A 22870-nucleotide genomic window follows, 5' to 3' on the forward strand; every position below is an offset into this window, starting at 1 on the left:
GCGGTGAGCCGCTCTCATTGCTTGACTTGGCTCGGTGTGAGACACGGTTTTTCAAATCGAGGTTTTTAAAAAAAAAAAATCTGGCGAGCCTCAATAAATTGTGTGCTTGGTGAACTAGGCGATGTCATGCATCGCATGTACAGTTGTCATGGCATCATGTGGTGGCCCTGATATCGTACATGTGACTACTGATCTTTATATATTGTGTTCATCTCTATCACTTGTACATGTCTCTGGCGTCTTACTGTCATTTATATTTCTCTACAGCTCCCCTCTTCTGTATCTCTTGTTTGTCTATTTGATCTCACTAATCTTCACCTGTCACTTCTTCATGTCTCGGCTTGCCCAACCTCCATTGATTAAAGAGCCCTGGTTTCACTGGTGATAAACCAGGTTGTGAAGGCCACAGAAATACAAATGCTGAAGGATGAGCTTAAAATGTTTTTATTAATCCTTCAAAAGCGGTTTTCTCTACAACCATTGTGAACTTTGGCAGTCGGTACAAGTGTTTTTGACGCAGTGAGTGGCTCGGCGTGGGAACAGATGACATCCAGAGGCTGTGTTTAGTGTTATATGCACAAGACGGTTTTATGGAATACCGTGTGATGGAATGCACTGGCAGTGGTGCACAAGGTAAAGCTGAAAACATATCCCCATCTTTGCCATTCTAACTCTGCCTACTAATAAAACATCTTGTTGGCTGTCGCCTCGGATTGGTGATGACTGCCCAAGAGGTTAGTTCTCACCTCTGTGTGTCTTCATATGGCTGGCTAGACTGATGGGAGCAGTGACCTCTGAGCTCTCGCAAGAAGCTAACCCCGATTGCCGCTTGAAGGGCGCCTTCCATGGCGCTATGCACTTCCCAGCAGCTTTCAAATAGTTCCAACGCCAATATGAATATAAAAGGTTTTTACCCTGTCTGGCAATAAAATCGTTTGTGTTAAGATGTTAAAACATCTTAAAGGAATCCTGTCTGTATTAACCACACGTACATGTGGTGAACATGCAAGCAAAAAACATGCTCCGGTAGTATATGCATTGTCTTTGAAACTGATTAGTCCACACCAGAGACAGCTTTCTTTAGAGCCAAGTATCAAACAGTGTTAGACCAGAGGACGCCAAAATGCGAACAGCACAAAGACAATGCACTCATGAAGCACGGAGGAATGCCACGGGGACCTGTCTTGCGCTGTCTTTCCCCAGTTTCCACGCTGTCGATATGTTGCACGCGGCCAGCTGCTGCTCTTGACGCGACATCTCCGTTGTCCCCCAGCGGAGTGCTCGCCACTTTCAGAAGTGGTGTTGCAGTGGATTGGTGCAAAGAACCCGGTGAATGGAGTTTTGATTCTCGGACACAGATAACATCGGTGACGACTTGTATATGACCGGCCTCAACCCCTTGTTCTTTGCTGACTGACCCAATGTGAACTATGGTCAACCCCACAGCTGGCACGGGAGCATGGATAGGGCTTTATCCAGCAGTTAGTTGACAGGAGGCTGTGCATTGTAACGTCGTTCTTGCTCTAGGCGAAGAGCAATTGACAGAAACGTGTTGCCGACGACAGTACATTTTGACACGAGGCAGCGTTCATGATAAAGGTGGTTAGATTTTTAAAAAATGCATAACCATCGATTTAACAATTGTGAAAAGACGATGAATATGAATGTATTGACAGTGTCGTTGAATGTCCCATTGTCAAGTTTAGCATTCGAAAATTAATGCCCATCAAAAACCGATAAGTTTACACTATGAATAGCTGATAATGCTGCACTACTCTATAGCAATATGCTGTTTAAATCGGCATTGGGGATTACCTCTAAGCTGCAAGCTTCTGTCACATATCGATGTACTTTCAAGTTACCATGTGATTATGAAAATTCTAAATGTTGACATCGTTCACTGTGCGGGCAATAGAAGTCTGTATTACACCTGCGACAAACACAACTTCAAAATAGTTTTAGTATGTTTATTACACAAAATAAATAATTTGACCAATCTTGGTATTTTCTTTGTACTCATTTAAGACATTACCATTTGTCAAGTGCTTCATCGGCTGAATGTAAAAAAAAAGCAGCAGGGAGTTGAAAAAAAATTGCAAAGCGAGACTAGATGTTTCCAAAGTGTGGACGGCGCTGTGCAGCCATGAGTAGACTCGATTTAAAGCTTTCGTGACTGCAGGGATTCATCTTCTTGGTTCTTTTGGTAAAGTCATGTAGAAGGGAAGTAATAAAATAATAAAAATAAAACATCATAAAATAATTCTCACGACGTTTCGGCCACAACGCAAGCAGCCGTCTACGTGACTTTACCGAAAGAACCAAGAAGATGAGTAGACGCGTTAGGCATACGCAAACCCAGCAGGTTCCACCCTTGATTCTTTTCCCCAAACTCGCCCAGCAGTGATCATGATCGCCATATTTATAGACATTGTAAGCAGCACAATGATTAAGCGATAAACCAGTTGGGGGTCAGTTTTAACTGTGATCGACAATCTTCAAAGGGGTTTGTGGTTTCGGCAGTCGCTGGCAATCTTGGCCAACCTCTAAAACTTTTGACGTAAAAAAAAACCCACTATGAACCCGCGTTCCCAAGGGCTCTGTGGCGATGTCCTTTCAAGATTGTTATCCCCCCCTCCCCAGTTTAATCGCGATTGTGCTATCAGCGCGCCACATCATAAGACAAAGTATCCATTTGGATCGCCCGCAGTAGTTGCTACCCTTCATGTTCGAGAATGGCCCATGGATGCGGGTATCGCAAGAGCTGCATCTGATAGGCACATTAGCGGACAGCACCTTGCCACCCACCCTGCCACTTGGTGCAATTTTCGTTGCATGACCGTCAAACCAATAGGGAATTTTGCCAAATGAAGTGCAGAACCAAATGAATGTGATCGGTTTTTTTCCGTGCAATTATTGTATTTTGAACTTCTTTACGTGGCCAACCGTGCTAATCGGAGGTGCGGGGTCGGACAACAAACTTGGTGACCAAATATGATATGTGATAATTTATCATATTTTTTACTGGCAAATGAGGTACCAATGGTGTAAATGCTTACCCCGAGCTCTCATACTCTGATTGTGCATTGTCTTTGAGTTGTGCGCCTTTTGGCGTCATCTGGTCCAACACCATGTGAGACTAGGCTCTAAAGAAAGCTGTCTCGGGTGTGGACCAATCAACTTCAAGGACAGTGCATACATTATCAGAGTTATGTTTTTTGTTTGCATTATGACTGCAGGTATTGTGGTCTATGCAAACGTGACTCCTCGTAAAAAAGGTGTCAGTTTTGTTGCCAGATAAAAGGGTAAAAAAACAATTATCAAGTTTAGACCATTATCTTACTAAACTAGGAAATCAGCAGTGCCAAGCTCAGTGCTCTGACCTCTGAGCCACCCGTTTCAACGGAGTGTTTTTGAGTATGGGAGGAAACTGGCGCACCCGGAGAAAACCCACTTCACTCGTAAGGGTATCACGGAAAAGTCCACGAGGTCGACGAACCAAACTTGCTGTACTACCATCTCCTGGTCACCTCACAACCCCGTGGTTGTGGAGAGTTTTACAAATCTGTCTTGATCCACCGACCCTCTTCCGAGGGGTGTGTGCCTTCACGTGCATAGTCAACGCAGAAACGTGGACCGAGGTCCAAATATTATGAACCACCGGTCCCGTCTGGCAGTACGGTTGAGGACTCGAGCATTTTCGCGTAGTGCATTGAACCGAGCTTCTTTGCTCCTGTATGAACGCATGTCATCAACCCGGTTAAGCAGTATCAGTTGCGTGATATTTCATACCACTGTGCACCTTTCCACTGATATTGTGGAAAAACGTTAACGTGATCATAAATAATGGCCTTTTTCCCCTTAATGTCAGCGGAAACTTAGTTTTGATACGTGGAACCGTACAATTGTGCACTATTCCATCGAACCAATTTGGATCTATGAATCATGTCTACTGCATCGCAAGCAAAACAATATATAATTGAGCTATTAAAAATGAATCTTTAAGAAATATAAACTCATATTATTGGTTCTTTCGGTAAAGTCACGTAGAAGGGAAATAATAAAATAATAATATAAAACAAAAATTCTCACGACGTGTCGACTGCAACACAAGCAATCATCATCAGGTGTGAAATCCACAGAAAGAAAATTTTCATCATGTGTGAAATCCACAAAAAAAATTTCTGTGGATTTCACACCTGATGATTGCTTGTGTTGCAGTCGAAACGTCTTGAGAATTTTTTATTGTTTTATATTAATATTACTTTATTATTTCCCTTCTACATGACTTTACCAAAAGAACCAAGAATATGAATCCCTGCAGTCACGAAAGCTTTAAATCAAGAAATATAAACTCGGTCAAGAAACGCAACAAGACTGTTGTTCCTGAATCTGACCACAGAAAAGTAAAACATCGGATGCCTCCCGATTCCTCTCCGACTGTTCTCAGTGCTGGCGGCTCTGTGTTCCCCCACAGGCTGGCGCCCCGAAGTCTTACACGTAGCTACGTGTGTAGCAGCAGGTGCTGCTGCAGGCTCTCCTCGCAGCGGAACTCCTTGGCGCAGCGGCCGCAGCGGTAGCGCTTTGCGCCGGCGTGCCCGCGCCGGTGCCGGTACAGGCTGGCGTGGTGCACGAAAGCCTTGCCACACTCGGCGCAAGCGTAGCGCTTCTCTCCGGTGTGCGTGCCACGGTGCTGGCGCAGGTGCGCCGGTGAACCGAAGCCCTTGCCGCAGTCCTCGCACACGTACGGCCTCTCCGCGCCATCCACCCCCACCTGCTGCACCTGCTGCAGCTGCTGCTGCTGCCGCCGTCGCTGCTGCTGCTGCTGCCGCCACAAGAAGCGGTAGCGGAAGACCATGGAGGGCGGGTTGAGGCCACCACCACCGCCGCCACCGCCGCCGCCGTCGTAGAGGAATGTGCGGTCGGCAGAAGAGTCCGTGTACGGCCACCGGCTGTCGTCGCGCCAGTTGGCGCCGTCGTAGGCGAGCGGCGGCCCCAGCAGGGCCCCGTCAGGCCTGGGCGCCGGCGGGAAGCCGTCTTCGACGCAGGGGCCGGCGTCCAGTTGTGGCCTCCAGGCGCCGGCGACAGCAGTACGGGGAGAGAAGCCCCCCTCGCTGAGCCTGCTCCATGGCTCATTTTCACTCTGCGGTTCCTGGTCCTCCATGGCCGAGACATCCTCCTGCTGCTGCTGGCCATCGGATTCGCTCTTCACTACGTCTGCTCGGAGGGTGAGAGAGGAGAGGAGATTTGGGCTTACTAACGAATTCATTCGTTTAAATTGACTCCTCCACTTATGAATACAAGCATCGACTTACTCAGCAAAGAACTTGCTAATGGTGTGAATAGGAACGTACCAGACTGAACAAAGAAATATACGTACTCGAATCCTGACCTTAAACTGTTGACAATTAAACGAATTGTATGGGGAGGGTAAATAAAAAAGTTTGTCAATCGCACAATCATGAACGGCAAATCTGGTGAAACTAAAAAAAAAGTTACTCTCTTTTATTTTACCAGGTAAGGCCCACTGAGTTATGTGGCTCTTTTTCAGAAGCGACCTTGCTATCACAAATGATAGCTCAACAAAGTGTCTTATCATGTGGAAAGCAGCCAAATACTCAAAAAAATTGATGTTGAATCTAATAGTGGAGGGAAAAACCAGAGGACCCGGAGAAAAATCCACGCGACCACGGGGAGAAACTGCTGACATGGTAAAGTACAAGGTAAAGGGAATAAAGGCAAACTGACAAACTTTGACAGTACAGGTAGTCCCCGACTTATGATGGAGATGCGTTACGACAACCCCATCGTAAGCCGAAAATATCGTAAGCAGCATCGTACCTCGTACGCTGCTGCGTTTGCCTGCCGCGCAAAATTTTAAATATCTTACAATTTTGTCATATCGCTATCGCCAGCGTAAGATCGAAATATCGTAAGTCGGACCATCGTAAGTCGGGGACTACCCGTATTGTAAATTTAACTCTGATGTTATAGCAAAGACCATAATCGAGGAAATAAGTACCGAGTAATGAGTAGTGCAAAAGAGGGAGAAAGACTGGGGGGGGGGGGGGGTCTCTTGTGTAAACACACCGCTTTACATACGGGTCAATGTGACCTTGGCAATCAAGTGAAACTGGCCACGTGACGCAACTGTAACCGGGCTCCAAAAGATCCCACAGGTTACTGGGTGGCTGGAGCTGTTGCCGTACCCCAATGTGCGCTGTTCCGTGGGACGCAGCCCAGGTGCTCCGATACAGAATCCTCGAGGACACCGCAATCCTCCCCCGGGTGTAGAGGACTGCTGGGCTCCCCCGTTGTTGCCGCCACCGTCGCCGTGATCTCACTCTTTACACTCTCTGAACACGTGGTGTGCGCATGGAGCAATGATGAACATCCGATGCTATAAAACTACTGCCTTTTGCTGTTTTTTTCTTTTTCTGCTACGCTGCTGTCAACGAGTTATCTCTGTATCTATTAGAGACTTGCTCTGTAGATAGAGTTGTCCAATGAAACCAGCACTGGAAGGATTTGCCTTGGTGTTCCCAATGTCATGAGATTTTCATTTGCAATTCTGCAGCCGGCAGTGCATCAATCTGTGCCACAGAGCAGCCTGGAAGATGCTATCACAGAACTATTTCTTCTCAAGTTACTTCAACAGACCGCTCAAATATTCATCCACTTGAGGATTTACACAACCTTTATAGGCCCTGAAAGGAATGTAAATCGTACGTTAACCAAACCAAAATATTTCGGTCTCTTTGTGAGACTCTAAAAAAGATAAAACTGTTCAGATTTTGCTTGCATGTGTAATGGGTTCCGGAGAGACTTGTAGAGGTAACGTCTTTATTCCAATTCAACACTCCAACAGTCCTGATACTCTGTTACAGCCTAGGTTACACAGCCTAGGTACACAGCCTAGATACACTACTCTGGCTACGCTCTGGGGTCCTCCGGCTACGATTACCCTAGGGGAGGCTAATTGACCCGACCGAGCCAAGGTGCAGGTCTGAACTCTGGCTTCCTCGGATCTCGCCCTTACAAGGACGTAGAGCCGGGAGTCCCAGAGTCCCACCACTGGCCCTCACAGCGTCCCGGCCCTTACAAGGACAAGCGGGACGAGGGGGTCCAGGGTCCTAAGCTGGCTGGCTGGCGGGTCTTGGGTCTTGAGCTCCGACTGGCCCCGATCGGCCAGGGAGCTGCCCTTTTATGCCTCGTCCCCAACGCGGGGTGGGGTTGTGTGCGCCCCCAGATATCCCACAGAGCACACACAGCCCCCCCGTTGGTGGCGCCAAGGGGCTTAAGCGTCTGGGTTGCCTGGGATCCTAGCGCTGAGGCTTATCTGTCTAGGATCCCAGAGCCCCCAGCAGCCCCTCCCCTCTTGGGCTGGCACAGTGGCCCCTCTTATGGCACTACACATGTACAAATGCTGCAAGAAAACATTAGGAGTCCGAAGTCCCACATGCTAATGGGGAACAAAACTGTGATTGTATCGTAAAAAAAAGTAGTTATTGTCTGTTTGATATTAATGGTGTGCCTTTATGGTAGATGGTGACCAATACAATGACACAGATGGAAATATTTTTGACCACCCATACAAAAATGAAAGTTTTGCTATAAGCTTATGGGACTTCTGCAGAAATGTTTTCGAGAAAAACCACCACCCACCGGATTGGGACAGTTCCTCTCCGGTCGCTATCCCAGGCTCCAGCGAGATGAACCTCTGTGCGGCGTGATGTAGTGCGTCGCTCAACGCGCTCAGCATCGCCACGATCGTCTCCACCAGCCCGCCCAGCGCCACCGATCCCCCTTCCCCGGTGCCCCCTTCCTCGTGGACCAGCGAATCTGCGATGCGGCGCAGCACAGCGTAGAAGGCGAAGGGCAGGCGCTCTTTGGCGGCGGCGAACAGCTCGACGCGGACCTGCGGTGCCAGCGCGCACGCCAGCAGCTCCTCGTAGTCGCTGATCCCCAGCTCGCGCTCCATGGCCTCGGCGAACGTGGGCTTCATGCCGCGGGAGGCGAGCCACGCCGAGAAGTCCCCATGTGGGTCCACGCTGCTGCTGCTGCGTCTGCGTTGTGCCACAGAGGCCATGCTGTTGCCGCGGCCACCCCCACTGTGAGGGTGAGGTTGCAGGTGGAGACGGCCTGTTGAGTTAAACGATGAGGTTGGGGGTAATGAGTACTGTGCGAGTTGTATTGGGTATTCAGTTCACTGTTGTTGGAATGAGTGTAATCAAGAGTAAATATTGCTTGAACTGATACGGTGAATTTTTGACACCCTTTCAAATCCTTCATGTACTCAACTGCCTACCTCTACAATCTCGTCTCACTACTCCCCTCCACGTACTCCCATGCTTAGTTTTGGTGGGGCTGATGGTAAGGCCCCACCTCTTAGTGGCACGCTCCAGTCTCAGCAGCAGCATCTCCAACTCCTCTTCTGAATGAGCAGCTATTACCAAATCATCGGCATACATAACGTGGTTGACCAATAGGGAGCCATCCCTTGACTGCACCAGGGCGTCGATCAGCCTCCCATTATATCTGTACCAAATGAAAATTCCCCCAGTACAGCTATTGAAGGCTTCACGAACTACGAGGTCAAAATAGATGTTAAATAATGTGGGAGCCAGAGGACATCCCTGTCGCACCCCAAGTTGTACAGGGAAAGGCTCTGACTCCCGGCCACGTAGTTTTACCCGGGCCCGCTCACCACCATGAAGGTCCTTAATGATCGTGAGCAGAGGGTCAGGGACTCCGAAAGCACGAAGAACAACCCAGAGCCCAGGCCTACTGATGGTATCATAAGCCTTGACCAGGTCAATAAAGCAGAGATGTAGGTCTTGTTGGAATTCCCTCCACCTCTGCTGTAGCAGACGGGCAGAAAATATGGCATCTGTGCAGGACCGCCCTTTCCTGAAACCGCATTGGGGCTCCGCAAGCCTCTCCTCAGTGTGCCTGGCAAAGCGATGTTGAATAATCCTTGCCAGGACCTTTCCTGGCCCACTGAGGAGTGAGATGCCCCTGTAGTTGTTACAGTCTGTGCGGTCCCCCTTCTTAAAGAGGAGGAACACCAGGGCATCCTTCCAATCCTGCGGAACCCGTCCAGTGGTCCAGACTGTTGTCATGATGTCATATAGGGCAGTCTGTGCACAAACGCCACCCTCCCTCAGCATTTCGCTTGGGAGATCATCTTTGCCCGGTGCCTTTCCTGGTTTCAGACTCCGGATCGCCTTCAGTACTTCCTCAACAGATGGCACCTCAGCCAGCCACTCACAGGGGGTGACCTCTTCCAATATTTGAGGCACCGCAGCCTCAGCAGGGTTATCCCCACTTTGTGCCATGATGTTTTCCTGGCTGAGGGATTTCCCCTCCCCAGGACGCACACACAGACATACGCACACACAGACACACGCACACACAGACACACACACACAGACGTACACACAAACACACACGCACACAGACACACACAAACACAGACAACAACAACCGCCATTCGCCACTAAGTGGCGGCGACGTCACCACGACGCTTGTGCCAGGCCAAGTGCACCTTGAGGCCACGTGAAGTTTCGAACGCCCGCTGGCAGGTCACGGGGCAGACCCAGCAGGTGCCACAGGTCGACTGACCGAGATGACCAAGATGACTGGCTGATGCACACAGACGCACACACAGACACACACAAACACACGCACACACACACGCATAGACACACACACACATAGAGACACACACAGGCACACACAGACACACGCACAGACACACACACACATAGAGACACACACAGGCACACACAGACACACGCACACACAGGCACACACACAGACACGCACACAGACACGCACACACACAGGCACACACACAGACACGCACACACACACAGACACGCACACACACAGGCACACACAGACACACGCACACACACAGGCACACACACAGACACACGCACACACACAGGCACACACACACAGACACGCACACACATAGACACACAGACACACGCACGCACGCGTCTTTACCGACAGAGAGGGCACGGCAGAGGCCTTGGCCCGCAGGCTTCACTCCAGGCGAGGCGGCGATGACTTTTCCGCGAGAGATTTATTTTTATTTCGCTTCGAGTTGAACGCTCAAAGTGGCGTGTCTCGTTCCGCCCCGTGCCCGATCGAACACCAAAGTCTCGCTCAACAAAGCGTCGCGTCGTCCGTGGTGACTTTAAAACGCCGTTTTAATCGAATGATTAATAACTTGAAGCCGTGCCCGGGGTCGGACTAACAGCACTGCCCTCACGAAGTGGTGACGTTTCTTCAGAGAATTAAAACAAATAAACGCACACACTCTAGAGTTTTAAACGCGGACGGTATGTTGTGCAAGTGAATAGCAGTCGTTTACGACAGCAACACCAACAAATCGATTGTTAATGTCTAATAATTATTGCAATGACTGCGCTGTCGTGTAGGAGGGTCACGTGAATTACAAAACGCGTTTGGTGGTCATGACCTTGCGGCCACCGTATGCGTTGGTTATCACGGAGGCAGCTGATGAGGAATGCGGTACTGTATTTAGATTTTTTTAATAAAATAAATTTCGATTTAAAGCTTTCGTGGCTGCAGGGATTCGTCTTCTTGGTTCTTTCGGTAAAGTAACGTAGAAGGGAAATAATAAAAATAAAACATAATGAATTACAATTCTCACGACGTTTCGGCCACAACGCAAGCAGCCGTCCTCAGGTGAAGAACAGGTCTGTCGGAAAGACAGCGTCTGAATGAGCACCACCAAGCTTGGCAGCGTATATTTAAGCTGGGTTAAGGGAGGAAGGGCGCCTTGACAAAGGAATTTGCATATCAACATATTTCTTTTAAATTCCACATTCTCCCTCAACATCATGACATTGCAACATTCTGGACGGCATTACCAGTTGCATCGACAGTGGCTCAATAGTCAGCGTCTCATTAGCAGTCAGGCTTAAACCATTGTTGATTCCATAGAAGATAAATGTGGACCGGTTTTGGAATTTAGTATCTTATCAGCCGTCAGGCTTAAACCATTGTTGGTTCACTACAGGATAACTCTGGATAGGTTTCGACATTCAGTGGCTCATCAGTAAGGCTTGCTTGAAGCAATGCTCAACTGCGAAGATGCGCATGGGCTAGATACGTCCCTAGCTAGACGCAAAACTAAATAATACACAACACAAACTAATCAATAGCGTAATTGTGGAGAACATACAAAACAAGAGGAAATGGCAATGTATTTTTGTCATTATTACAAATTCTCTTTATTATGATTATGCGATTACATATCTACCACAAATTGAAATTGTTGAGCTTTTGCTGGTAGCGCAGATTAACAAAAGTTCCGGGAGCGGCCTCCTAGCGTCTGCAGGGTTCACGCGAACTCAATGTCTAGTAATGACATTTTAGTTTTTTAAAGTTATTTTCAAAATGTGCACTTCTTCCGACTTTTATTCATCATTTAGGTTAACACGTGTTGTCATTTTAACCAATATTTTTTTAGCAGCCCGTACGTTTATTGGACGAAACCGTCCATCCCTCCAGCCAACCAGCACAACTTTGTATAATATTTTACGATACTAAGAAATATTTGCGGAAATATTTTCAATGAGGAAAAGTTGGCTTTCTATTAATTTCCCCCAGAAAAAAATACAATATATATTTTCTACAATATTTAGCATGAACGGCACATCCTCAGATGTTGCAACCACGGGATTCACCACGCCCGGCCGCCTTTGTCTCCCCAGTGGCAATGTTCACACACCACACCAGTTACTCATCTGAGTCGACCTAGGGGAGGCCCAGGACCGGTCGTGGCCGTGAGCGCGCTAACCACTACACCACCGCTCCCCACACAAACACGCGCGCGTCCATAGGTACACAAACACGCGCTTGCTGCACACGCAACTTTCAGGGTGCGTACGGCAGTAAATGACTGAAATAATGAAGCAATGCTGCGCGAAGAACGCCTTAGACCTGCAACACATTTGTATGGCACTTTAACCGCAGAGGGTTGGGGGGGGGGATGCGTGACGTCAGCAGGCTCACTGCCCGACGCTTCCGCACACGGGTCACTTGACAGCTGTGACGTCACAGCTCATTTGCCGTGCAAAATATATGCATTATTGCGCCCCCCCCCCCCCCCCCCCAAAAAATGCAAAAGTCGCTTTTAATAATGTGTGCATGGTGTACAGTCTGGAAAGTACCCACATGGCAAATTTCAAGTTTGTTGCATGTCGGGAAGTACGCTAAACATTTTGAACAGACACATTCACAAATTTCCCTTTTTTATATATATGTAGATGTATGTTCGTTTTTATCAGAAATCAGTGGTGGTATCTATGAATGTGTAGTGCTGAACTTTACGCGGACAACTTCCTTTTCTGTCGTCACTTTATATTCAAACTCAGCACATTTCGACACCACTCTCCAGCACGTTCTCCGCTCGCCGGCCTCGCTCGCTCCGTTCCTGTCTCTCCCGACTCTCCTCTCTGCTCCTCCGTCCCACTCCAGCCGCTCTCTCTCGGCTTTTCCGTCTCACTCCGACTGTCTCCCTCGTCCCCGTTCCACTGCTAGCCTATCCGTCCTCTCGTCTCTTCTACCCCTGCTCCACCGCTAACCTATTCTACCTCTCATATTTTCCTCGTCTCCGTCTCTACTGCTACCCTATACTTCTACTCCACTGCTACCCTACACTTCTAAAATCTTCTTCTCCTCCGACAGTCTCCGTCCAGCTCCCAGCACAACTCCCCGTCTTTCTCTGACGCTCCCGTATTTATCCCCGTCCCTAGTAATTTCCAATTAATTAACTGGCATCCCCCCAACGCCCCGCGCCCACCGCCGCCACCTGTTCCCATTCCCAGACTTACAGGCGCCACCTCGTCCCTGACAACAACCGGCCAATCACTGCCCTGCATCCCATAATTGCCAAACGGGCCGTCTCCGTCCAGCCGTTGTCCCCCAGCAACACCAGCATGTCCCGATACGACCCCACTGTCCCCAACCAGCACCATGTTTACAATTACCCCCCTTGGCGCGCGTTAAACCACTACAAATGGATTACCAAGTTACTATATTCACTTAGAATAGTTCACCCGGAATATCCCCTGAAATGTAACAAAAAACCTTGTTTGCAGGCTTTCATGTTAAATGTATTAAGATTTGAGTTAATATACAACAAAAATATTCTGCACACAAAAACGAAAGTCCATTAGTGTTTTTTTGGGTTAGATCGCGTAAATATATAAACGTGTCGTCAAAACCCGCCACTACGCGACACAGCCAACTCGTAAGGGCTGTCACCAACCCTATGCAAAAATCCCAGTGGGATGCAAGTCAAACAACAACCACAAGACAACTTAGATTAAGGCCATCAGTCTAACTCTGTACTACAACAAACAAACATGGCCAAACCAAAAAAACTTTTCAAAAATCACCAAAATAAAGCACGACTAACTCTACCTTGCCTCGCCTTTTATTGTTCTTTACATCAAAGAGAATTTGGCGCTGATCCGCTCGCCTTCCCGGCCAATCAGATCGGACCGTTGCCCTCAGGGACGTCCGCATCTAGGTTTGCCACTAAGCTCCCAACCAATCAGAGGGCCCGCCGTTCGTGGCTCCGCCCCCTACCTGCCTGCTGACCCGTGTGTGTTGTGTGTGTAGTGTGTGTCTTAACCGCAGGGCTAAGTAGCCTCGTCGTGACCGTGTAATTCCACGTTAATTCACGGCGCCGCAGCGCAATTTAGCCTGGGGAAAGCCTCGGTCAATTCCCTGGCCTCAGGGAAAACCGTGGAGAATGCCCCCCCACGAGGAGGGCTCCTGGGTGAAACCTGTGGGCCAGGCGACTTCCCCGCGAGGCTCTATGTGGGGGTGTGTCCGGGTGTTCATGTGGGGGGCAGTGAGGGAAGAGCAGTGTCGGCCAAGCTGCTTGGTGGTGGTGGGGTCGTAGGTGCGGCGTCGGCAGAGCGGCTTCGCTGCTGTGGCACCACATAGCCCCCCGAGGTGCCCGTCCCCGTCCCGGGTTGACTGGAGCACCTCGCCTGGGCTGCCCCCACAAGGTAGCGCTGCAGGGTCCGGGGGATCCGCCCGGCCCTCGTGGCTGGTCTCGGGGGGGGGGGGGGGGGGGGTGGCTCCGTCCTCTGGGGTTCCTGCGGCTCCCCTCGTCACCTGCGGGCTGAGGGACAAACTCACAGGCAGAAGGGTTTAGGGGCCGTCGCCCCCGCCATCCCCTGGCTTGCCCACTACGCGACACAGCCAACTCGTAAGGGCTGTCACGTAAACAGAACATGCTAATTCGTCACTAGTCCAGCACACCGGTGTGTTGGAGAGCCAAGCCACAACATTTACAATCTGAGTACGACGTTTTGCCAGTAATTACAACTAGCTTCATCAGGCGACAGCCAGATTTGTGTGCAAAAACGAACGTGTCAGCGTGATGTATTTTTCAATAAGTCTCCACAAACAGACAGGAGCGTCAGACTATTGAAAATTTAAATTGAGCATTGCAATTTACCACAATTCCCACCGCGCGTCCGTGATATAGGGGGGGGGGAGGGGGGGGGGGGCTTGGGGAACCAAATCAATTAACGGCACAGCCCAGGGCAAAAGCAACTACCAGTGTCTGATCACGCTAACGAGATCAGAAATAATGACCTTTTTTTCCCTTAATGCCAGCGGACACTTAATTTTGATACGTGGAACCGTACAACTGTGCACTATTCCATCGAACCAATTTGGATCTACTAATCATGTCTACTGCATCGCAAGCAAAACAAACTATAATTGAGCCACCAAAAGTTAATTTTAAGAAATATAAACTCGGTCAAGAAACTCAACAAGACTGTTGTTCCTGAATCTGACCACAGATAAGTAAAAAATCGGATGCCTCCCGATTCCTCTCCGACTGTTCTCAGTGCTGGAGGCTCTGTGTTCCCCCACAGGCACCTGTCTGTTGCCTAGCGCCCCGAAGTCTCGCACGTAGCTACGTGTGTAGCAGCAGGTGCTGCTGCATGGTCTCCTCGCAGCGGAACTCCTTGGCGCAGCGGCCGCAGCGGTAGCGCTTTGCGCCGGCGTGCGCACGCCGGTGCCGGTGCAGACTGGCGTGGTGCACGAAAGCCTTGCCACACTCGGCGCAGGCGTAGCGCTTCTCTCCGGTGTGCGTGCCACGGTGCTGGCGCAGGTGCCACGGTGAACCGCAGCCCTTGCCGCAGACCTCGCACACGTACGGCCACTGGCTGTCGTCACGCAAGTTGGCGCCGTCGTCAGCGAGCGTCGGCCCCAGCAGGGCCCCGTCAGGCCTGGGCGCCAGCGGGAAGCCGTCTTCGACGCAGGGGCCGGCTTCCGGTTGTGGCCTCCAGGCGCCGGCTACAGCAGTACGGGGAGAGAAGCCCCCCTCGCTGAGCCTGCTCCATGGCTCATTTTCACTCTGCGGCTCCTGGTCCTCCATGGCCGAGACGTCCTCCTGCTGCTGCTGCTGCTGGCTGTCAGATTCGCTCTTCACTACGTCTGCTTGGAGGGTGAGAGAGGAGAGGAGATTTGGGCTTGCTAAATAACAAATTAATTCGTTTAAATTGACTCCTCCACTTATGAATACAAGCATCGACTTACTCAGCAAAGTACTTGCTAATGGTGTGAATAGGAACGTGCCAGACTGAACAAAGAAATATACGTACTCGAATCCTGACCGTAAACTGTTGACAATTCATCGAATTGTATGGGGAGGGTAAATAAAGAAGTTTGTCAATCGCACAACAAAGAAATATACGTACTCGAATCCTGACCTTAAACTGTTGACAATTCATCGAATTGTATGGGGAGGGTAAATAAAGAAGTTTGTCAATCGCACAATCATGAACGGCAAAGCTGGTGAAACCAAAAAAAAGGTTACTCTCTTTTATTTTACCAGGTAAGGCCCACTGAGTTATGTGGCTCTTTTTCAGAAGCGACCTTGCTATCACAAATGATAGCTCAACAAAGTGTCTTATCATGTGGAAATGTATGGCAGCCAAATGCTCAAAACGCGTGATGTTGATTCTAAATGTGGAGGGAAAAACCAGAGGACCCGGAGAAAAATCCACGCGACCACGGGGAGAAACTGTTGACATGGTAAAGTACAAGGTAAAGGGAATAAAGGCAGACTGACAAAGTTTGACAGTATTGTAAATTTAACTCTGATGTTATAGCAAAGACCATAATCGAGGAAATAAGTACCCAGTAGCGAGTAGTGCAAAAGAGGGAGAAAGACTGGGGGGGGGGGTCTCTTGTGTAAACACACCGCTTTACATACGGGTCATTGTGACCTTGGCAATTAATTGAAACTGGCCACGTGACACAACTGGATCCGGGCTCCAAAAGACCCCACAGGTTTACACTATGAGACCTCCTTAACCAGTGGCAAAATATAGTAATAGGATTTTACCCTTTCATCTGGTACACAAACTGACACCTTTATACAAGGCATCATGTTTGCAATAACCACAACACAAGCAGTCAAAATGCAAACAAAAATAAACAACTCTGATGATTTACACCATTGGAACCTCATTTCTCAGTAAAAATATAATTGTTTTTTTACCCTTCTATTTGGCAACAAAACTTACACCTTTTTTTTACAAGGAGCCATGTTTACATAGACCACAATACCTGCAGTCATAATGCAAACAAAATACATAACTCTGATAATGTGCACTGTCCTTGAAGTTGATTGGTCCACACCCGAGACAGCTTTCCTTAGAGCCTAGTCTCACATTGGTTGGACCAGATAGCGCCTTGTATTGTGGTCTATGTAAACATGACTCCTTGTAAAAAATAGGTGTCAGTTTTGTTGCCAGATAGAAGGGTTAAAAAACCAATGATCAACTCTGATGATGATAATGATATGCACTGTCCTTGAAGTTGATTGGTCCACACCCGAGACAGCTTTTCTTAGAGCCTAGTCTCCATTGGTGTTGGACCAGATGGCGCCTTGTATTGTGGTCTATGTAAACATGACTCCTTGTAAAAAAAAGGTGTCAGTTTTGTTGCCAGATAGAAGGGTAAAAAAACAATTATCAACTCTGATGATGATAATGATATGCACTGTCCTTGAAGTTGATTGGTCCACACCCGAGACAGCTTTTCTTAGAGCCTAGTCTCCATTGGTGTTGGACCAGATGACGCCTTTTGGCACCTTTTGGCGTCATCTATTTACCCACAAGTTACCCGGTGGCTGGAGCTGTTGCCGTACCGCCATGTGCGCTGTTCTGTGGGACGCAGCCCAGGTGCTCCGACACAGAATCCTCGAGGACCCCGCAATCCTCCCCCGGGTGTAGAGGACTGCTGGGCTCCCCCGTTGCTGCCCCTGCCACCGTCGCCGTGATCTCACTCTTTACACTCTCTGAACACGTGGTGTGCACATGGAGCAATGATGAACACCCGATGCTATAAAACTACTGCCTTTTGCTGTTATTTTTTTCTTTTTCTGCTATGCTGCTGTCAACGAGTTATCTCTGTATCTATTAGAGACTTGCTCTGTAGATAGAGTTGTCCAATGAAACCAGCACTGGAAGGATTTGCCTTGGTGTTTCCAATGTCATGACATTTTCATTTGCAATTCTGCAGCCGGCAGTGCATCAATCTGTGCCACAGAGCAGCCTGGAAGATGCCATCACAGAACTATTTCTTCTCAAGTTACTTCAACAGACCTCTCAAATATTCATCCACTCGAGGGATTACACAACCTTTATAGGCCCTGAAAGGAATGTAAATCGTACGTTAACCAAACCAAAATGTTTCGGTCTCTTTGTGAGACTCTAAAAAAGATCAAACTGTTCAGATTTTGCTTGCATGTACGAATGCTTGCATTAGGAGTCCGAAGCCCCACATGCTAATGGGGAACAAAACTGTCATTGTATCGTAAAAAAATAAGTAGTTCTTGTCGTTTTTTCTTTTTATGAAGGAATTTAGTTTGTTAATTATGTTACTGCACGTAGCTTACTTAGGCACATATCTACAACAAGATAAGGACTGTACAGTAATCCCTCGCCACTTCGCGGTTCAAGTTTCGCGGCCTCAGTGCATCGTGGATTTTTCCAACTGATTTAAAGCCCTCATTATACCTGTGCAGTAACACCATCATCATCATCATTCATCATCACATTCATCGAACTGCACAGGTCTGTCATCGTCGTCATTGTCATCATCGTCATTACTAAAGTCAAGTCTCAAGATACTACTGTCATTGGTGGGTGTAGAACACCATAATACGTATCGTATGAGAGTGAATGTATAATATTAAGGTTTTATAATTAAATAGATCTAAGTAAAATATATATATAAAGTATAAATATACATATTTTAAACATTCTGGTACCCACACACACATATACGGAAATTCCTAGGGGGCCAATCCTACTTCGCGGATTTTCACCTATCGCGAGGGGTTCCGGTCCCCATTAACCGCGATAAACGAGGGATCACTGTACATATGTTTTGAATTGTATATTCCTCTAACCAACGCTGGTCCAAAGCCATTCAACCGAGTTACCAGGTATTAGCTCTGGATTCGCCGACCCATTTGCCCACCCGCCGCCACCCACCGGATTGGGACAGCTCTTCTCCGGCCGCTATCCCAGGCTCCAGCGAGATGAACCTCTGTGCGGCGTGGTGCAGTGTGTCGCTCAGCGCGCTCAGCATCGCCACGATCGTCTCCACCAGCCCGCCCAGCGCCACCGATCCCCCTTCCCCGGTGCCCCCTTCCTCGTGGACCAGCGAATCTGCGATGCGGCGCAGCACAGCGTAGAAGGCGAAGGGCAGGCGCTCTTTGGCGGCGGCGAACAGCTCGACGCGGACCTGCGGTGCCAGCGCGCACGCCAGCAGCTCCTCGTAGTCGCTGATCCCCAGCTCGCGCTCCATGGCCTCGGCGAACGTGAGCTTCATGCCGCGAGAGGCGAGCCACGCCGGGAAGTCCCCATGAGGGTCCACGCTGCTGCTGCGTCTGCGTTGTGCCACAGAGGCCATGCTGTTGCCGGAGACGGCCTGTTGAGTTAAACGATGAGGTTGGGGGTAATGAGTACTGTGTGAGTTGTATTGGGTGTGCAGTTCACTGTTGTTGGAATGAGTGCAGAGTAAATATTGCTTGAAAAACTGATACGGTGAATTTTTGACACCCTTTCAAATCCTTCATGCACTCAACTGCCTACCTCTACAATCTCGTCTCACTACTCCCCTCCACATACTTCCATACCTCTCCCTCCTTGTCTCACGCAACTCCCCTCCACACTCTCTATTCCGGAAACCAAGGCTTTTTATCAGAGTCCCAGTCAACATTCACGACGGAGTTCACTCATTCTCCTCTGCTGCCCCTCAGGTATGGAACTCTTTTCAGCATCCTGTACTATAGACTCCATGCCCCCTGTGCCGAGTCCAGGCTCATGACCCTCCTCTCTTGACCGGCTCTTACCACATAGAATTAATAAACCAGTGGAAGCACATTTTGCACAATTTCTGTACTGCGTCTTGAGATATGGTTGCATTTAGACATTGCTCTACCGCATGCAAATCCAGATCGCACGGTCTTAACACATTCCTGCAGAGGGAGCTGGTAGGAACGTTGGGTTTCTCGGTCAATGGCCAGGGTCAACGGCGGAGTGGTGTATTCCGCAAATATGCCCGACTGTGAGGGCGGGCACAAGCCGGCGTGAGTAGGTTAAACGTTGAGTTTTATAAGGACACCACGGGGTGACCAGCCCCTCCCCACCCAGCCCCACCCCCACCCCATCCGGCCCCTCCCCATCCTCCCCACTCCACCCAGCCCCACCCCTCCCATATTTGGATGCACGACGGACGGACACAATAATCCCGTGTGCCTGGTGGAACCAGGTGGTTCCTACCAGTATAAGGACATGTTTCAGCAGCCTGTTGTGTGGCGATCGAAACGTCGTGATGTATTATTAATGTTCTACCTGACTTTACCGAAAGAACCAAAGAGTATTACTATCATCACCACCACCACCACCTCCCTCAAACTACCAAAAGGCCTTCTCGCCCAGTCTCAAGACGGGAGTTTAAATAACCCAGCCCAGTCGATGGCAACCTCCTCACAACAACGGGGGCAATAATAGAAGCGTGGCGTGTAAAAGCCCCCGTTTATTTCACCGTCCGAACAAAAGTAAACGCTTCTAATGTGAATGGCAAAGACGCCCCCCGTATAACCTTAACAGACTGTTGGGGCAAGTGCTGTTAGCGTGCACCTATGAAGGCCGGCACGGCACACGAGGGGGTGGGTGGCCAGCACCACACCCGACCGCCTTTGTCTCCCCAGTGGCGATGTTTGCTACACACCGCACCAGGTACTCATTTGAGGCTGGGTCGACCTAGGGGAGGCCCAGTACCGGTTCACATAATCCGTCACTGGTGTTGGCCGTGAGCGGGAATCGAACTCGGGTCACTTGGTTCATAGCGCAGCGCGCTAACCACTACACCACCGCTCCCCACAGACATACGCACACAGACACACACAGAGACAGACACACACACAAACACACACAAACACGCGTCTTTACCGACAGAGAGGGCACGGCAGAGGCCTTGGGCCGCAGGCTTCACTCCAGGCGAGGCGGCGATGACTTTTCCGCGAGAGATTTATTTTTATTTCGCTTCGAGTTGAACGCTCAAAGTGGCGTGTCTCGTTCCGCCCCGTGCCCGATCGAACACCAAAGTGTCGCTCAACAAAGCGTCGCGTCGTCCGTGGTGACTTTAAAACGCCGTTTTACTGGTAGGAAACTCCTGGTTACACCAGGCCACAAGGGATTATTGCGTCCGTTGTGCAGGGAGGGGCTGGGTGGGGAGGGCGGGGCTGGGTGGGGAGGGAGGGGCTGGGTGGGGAGGGCGGGGCTGGGTGGGGAGGGCGGGGCTGGGAGGGGCTGGGTGGGGAGGGGCTGGGTGGGGAGGGGCTGCCACGCGGCTGCCTGGAATCTACCCATCGCTTCTCAGCCACTCACGCAACCCCGCGCACCAATCACACGCGCGGAACGGGGGGTCAGGGGTCAGAGGGCAATGACGTCACGCGCACACGCGTAGCCGATTGGGGGGTTGTATTGGAACATGATTTAAAGGCTTTTTCGGTGAAGTCACGGAAGTAAAAATAAATAATAAAAAGAAAAACTTTCATTTTTTATCATTATATCATTTTATTTCTATTATTTTTATTTTTACCTACGTGACTTTACCGAAAAAACCTAAGAGTACGAATCCTTGCAGTCACGAAAGCTTCAAATCTATAAATGATGTAAAGGGCTGTGGGGCGGATGTTTAGTGTTCGAACTAGTGTTGCTGTGTACTGGGGAATTAAATAAATGCTTTAACCGTCCTCCAGTGTAACTGGCGACAAGATTCACGCACCACGCTTGGGCACAATCTAAACAATAGCCGCACGAATAATAATCCCACGTGTACTCGCGCGATTCTACCGCGACCACACCACTCCCAGCCCTCCTCAACACCACAGAGACCACGCAACGTCGGTATCCTCTGCTTTAGAGTTTATTTCCGCGAGTCCCTATTACCTGAATCAGTCGGATTCAGCAGGGTAAGGCATGATGAGTTAATGATGACGTCACCCTGCTGCTGCTCTATATAAGAACGGGAGACAGAGCAGAGCCTCACCATTCTGGCGAATTGCCCGATGATGCTGGATGCAATTACCAGCGAAACGTCGTACAACTCAAATTGTAAATGTTGTGGTTTCACGCTTCAACACACCGGCGGGCTAAAGCAGTCAACTATTTGTCTTTTGTCAACGTGACACTTTTTTGCCGATTGGCCGTGTCGGGTGGTGGAGGGTTACGACACATTTATAAATAACGCGATCTAAACCCAAAAACTTTGATTATGAATAATATTGGTCGCGAAAGCCTACGTGTTAAACAGGGTAAGGCAAGCCTATCTCCCGACGGTCTAAACCCGACCTACCTTGTCTATTTGGAATTAATATCCCGAGGCTTTTACGCTAAATCCCAACTCTCTCTCTCTCACGTGCTCACGGTTCGGTTCGGATGTGCGTGAAGTCGAGGCTGCATGAAGCTCTCGCTGGGAGCGGGGCCCTGTCTGCGCTGATACTCGTCACACGGACGATCCAGTGGCTGACTGCTTCAATCGCTGACTTGAGGAGAGTTCAAAGTTCATTTATTAGGTATAGCCCTGTGAGCCATTCGGCTCTTGAATCGGGTGCAACCGCAACAAACAAAAAAACATGAACAAGAAAACATCTTAAAGTGACTATGTGACTAAGTGCAAACGGAAAATCCAAGAAAAGACAGCAAAATATTGCAGAAAAATCACCGTACACCAACCCTGTGCAAAAATCCCAGTGGGATGCAAGTCAAACAACAACCACAAGACAACTTAGATTAAGGCCATCAGTCTAACTCTGTACTACAACAAACAAACATGGCCAAACCAAAAAACTTTTAGAAAATCACCAAAATAAAGCACGACTAACTCTACCTTGCCTCGCCTTTTATTGTTTTTTACATCAAAGAGAATTTGGCGCTGATCCTCTCGCCTTCCCGGCCAATCAGATCGGACCGTTGCCCTCAGGGACGTCCGCATCTAGGTTTGCCACTAAGCTCCCGACCAATCAGAGGGCCCGCCGTTCGTGGCTCCGCCCCCTACCTGCCTGCTGACCCGTGTGTGTTGTATGTGTAGTGTGTGTCTTAACCGCAGGGCTAAGTAGCCTCGTCGTGACCGTGTAATTCCACGTTAATTCACGGCGCCGCAGCGCAATTTAGCCTGGGGAAAGCCTCGGTCAATTCCCTGGCCTCAGGGAAAACCGTGGAGAATGCCCCCCCACGAGAAGGGCTCCTGGGTGAAACCTGTGGGCCAGGCGACT

The 22870-nt window shown here is 49.4% G+C and overlaps 2 protein-coding genes across 5 annotated transcripts; both read right to left on the minus strand.

Annotated features, from left to right (window-relative positions):
- Positions 1–414: 414 nt before the first annotated feature.
- LOC144947712 (uncharacterized) lies at positions 415–10345 on the minus strand. 3 transcript variants are annotated; one of them, XM_078877021.1, is made up of 4 exons: positions 9545–9836; positions 7663–8139; positions 6207–6353; positions 1559–5214 (listed from the first exon to the last, which is right to left on the minus strand). In XM_078877021.1, exons 2-4 carry the CDS (start codon positions 8084–8086, stop codon positions 4502–4504), a joined length of 1284 nt encoding a protein of 427 aa, XP_078733147.1. In that variant the 5' UTR covers positions 8087–8139; positions 9545–9836; the 3' UTR covers positions 1559–4501. The 3 variants fall into 3 exon arrangements, with proteins under 3 accessions (XP_078733148.1, XP_078733147.1, XP_078733149.1); XM_078877023.1 differs by lacking the exon at positions 9545–9836 and adding an exon at positions 10012–10345 and having other exon boundaries at positions 1560–5214; XM_078877022.1 differs by lacking the exon at positions 6207–6353 and having other exon boundaries at positions 415–5214; positions 9545–9841.
- Positions 10346–14564: 4219 nt separating this feature from the next.
- LOC144947714 (uncharacterized) lies at positions 14565–20986 on the minus strand. 2 transcript variants are annotated; one of them, XM_078877025.1, is made up of 4 exons: positions 20544–20986; positions 18579–19017; positions 17228–17377; positions 14565–15507 (listed from the first exon to the last, which is right to left on the minus strand). In XM_078877025.1, the coding sequence occupies exons 2-4, from the start codon at positions 18997–18999 to the stop codon at positions 14984–14986; spliced, it is 1095 nt and encodes a 364-aa protein (XP_078733151.1). In that variant the 5' UTR covers positions 19000–19017; positions 20544–20986; the 3' UTR covers positions 14565–14983. The 2 variants fall into 2 exon arrangements, with proteins under 2 accessions (XP_078733151.1, XP_078733150.1); XM_078877024.1 differs by having other exon boundaries at positions 14565–15510.
- Positions 20987–22870: the final 1884 nt, after the last annotated feature.

Source organism: Lampetra fluviatilis, chromosome 46, assembly GCF_964198595.1.
Source record: "Lampetra fluviatilis chromosome 46, kcLamFluv1.1, whole genome shotgun sequence".
Lineage (NCBI taxonomy): Eukaryota > Metazoa > Chordata > Hyperoartia > Petromyzontiformes > Petromyzontidae > Lampetra > Lampetra fluviatilis.

Excerpts from the sequence above, each read along its gene's own strand:
- LOC144947714 (XM_078877024.1), bottom strand. The coding sequence starts at position 18,999 with ATGGCCTCTGTGGCACAACGCAGACGCAGCAGCAGCGTGGACCCTCAT. Across the intron at positions 17,378-18,578 it reads AGAAGAGCTGTCCCAATCCG|AGAGTGTAAAGAGTGAGATC; the intron begins GTGGGTGGCGGC and ends CCACGTGTTCAG. Across the intron at positions 15,511-17,227 it reads ACAGAACAGCGCACATGGCG|CAGACGTAGTGAAGAGCGAA; the intron begins GTACGGCAACAG and ends TCACCCTCCAAG.
- LOC144947712 (XM_078877021.1), bottom strand. The coding sequence starts at position 8,086 with ATGGCCTCTGTGGCACAACGCAGACGCAGCAGCAGCAGCGTGGACCCA. Across the intron at positions 6,354-7,662 it reads AGAGGAACTGTCCCAATCCG|AGAGTGTAAAGAGTGAGATC; the intron begins GTGGGTGGTGGT and ends CCACGTGTTCAG. Across the intron at positions 5,215-6,206 it reads ACGGAACAGCGCACATTGGG|ACGTAGTGAAGAGCGAATCC; the intron begins GTACGGCAACAG and ends CCCTCCGAGCAG.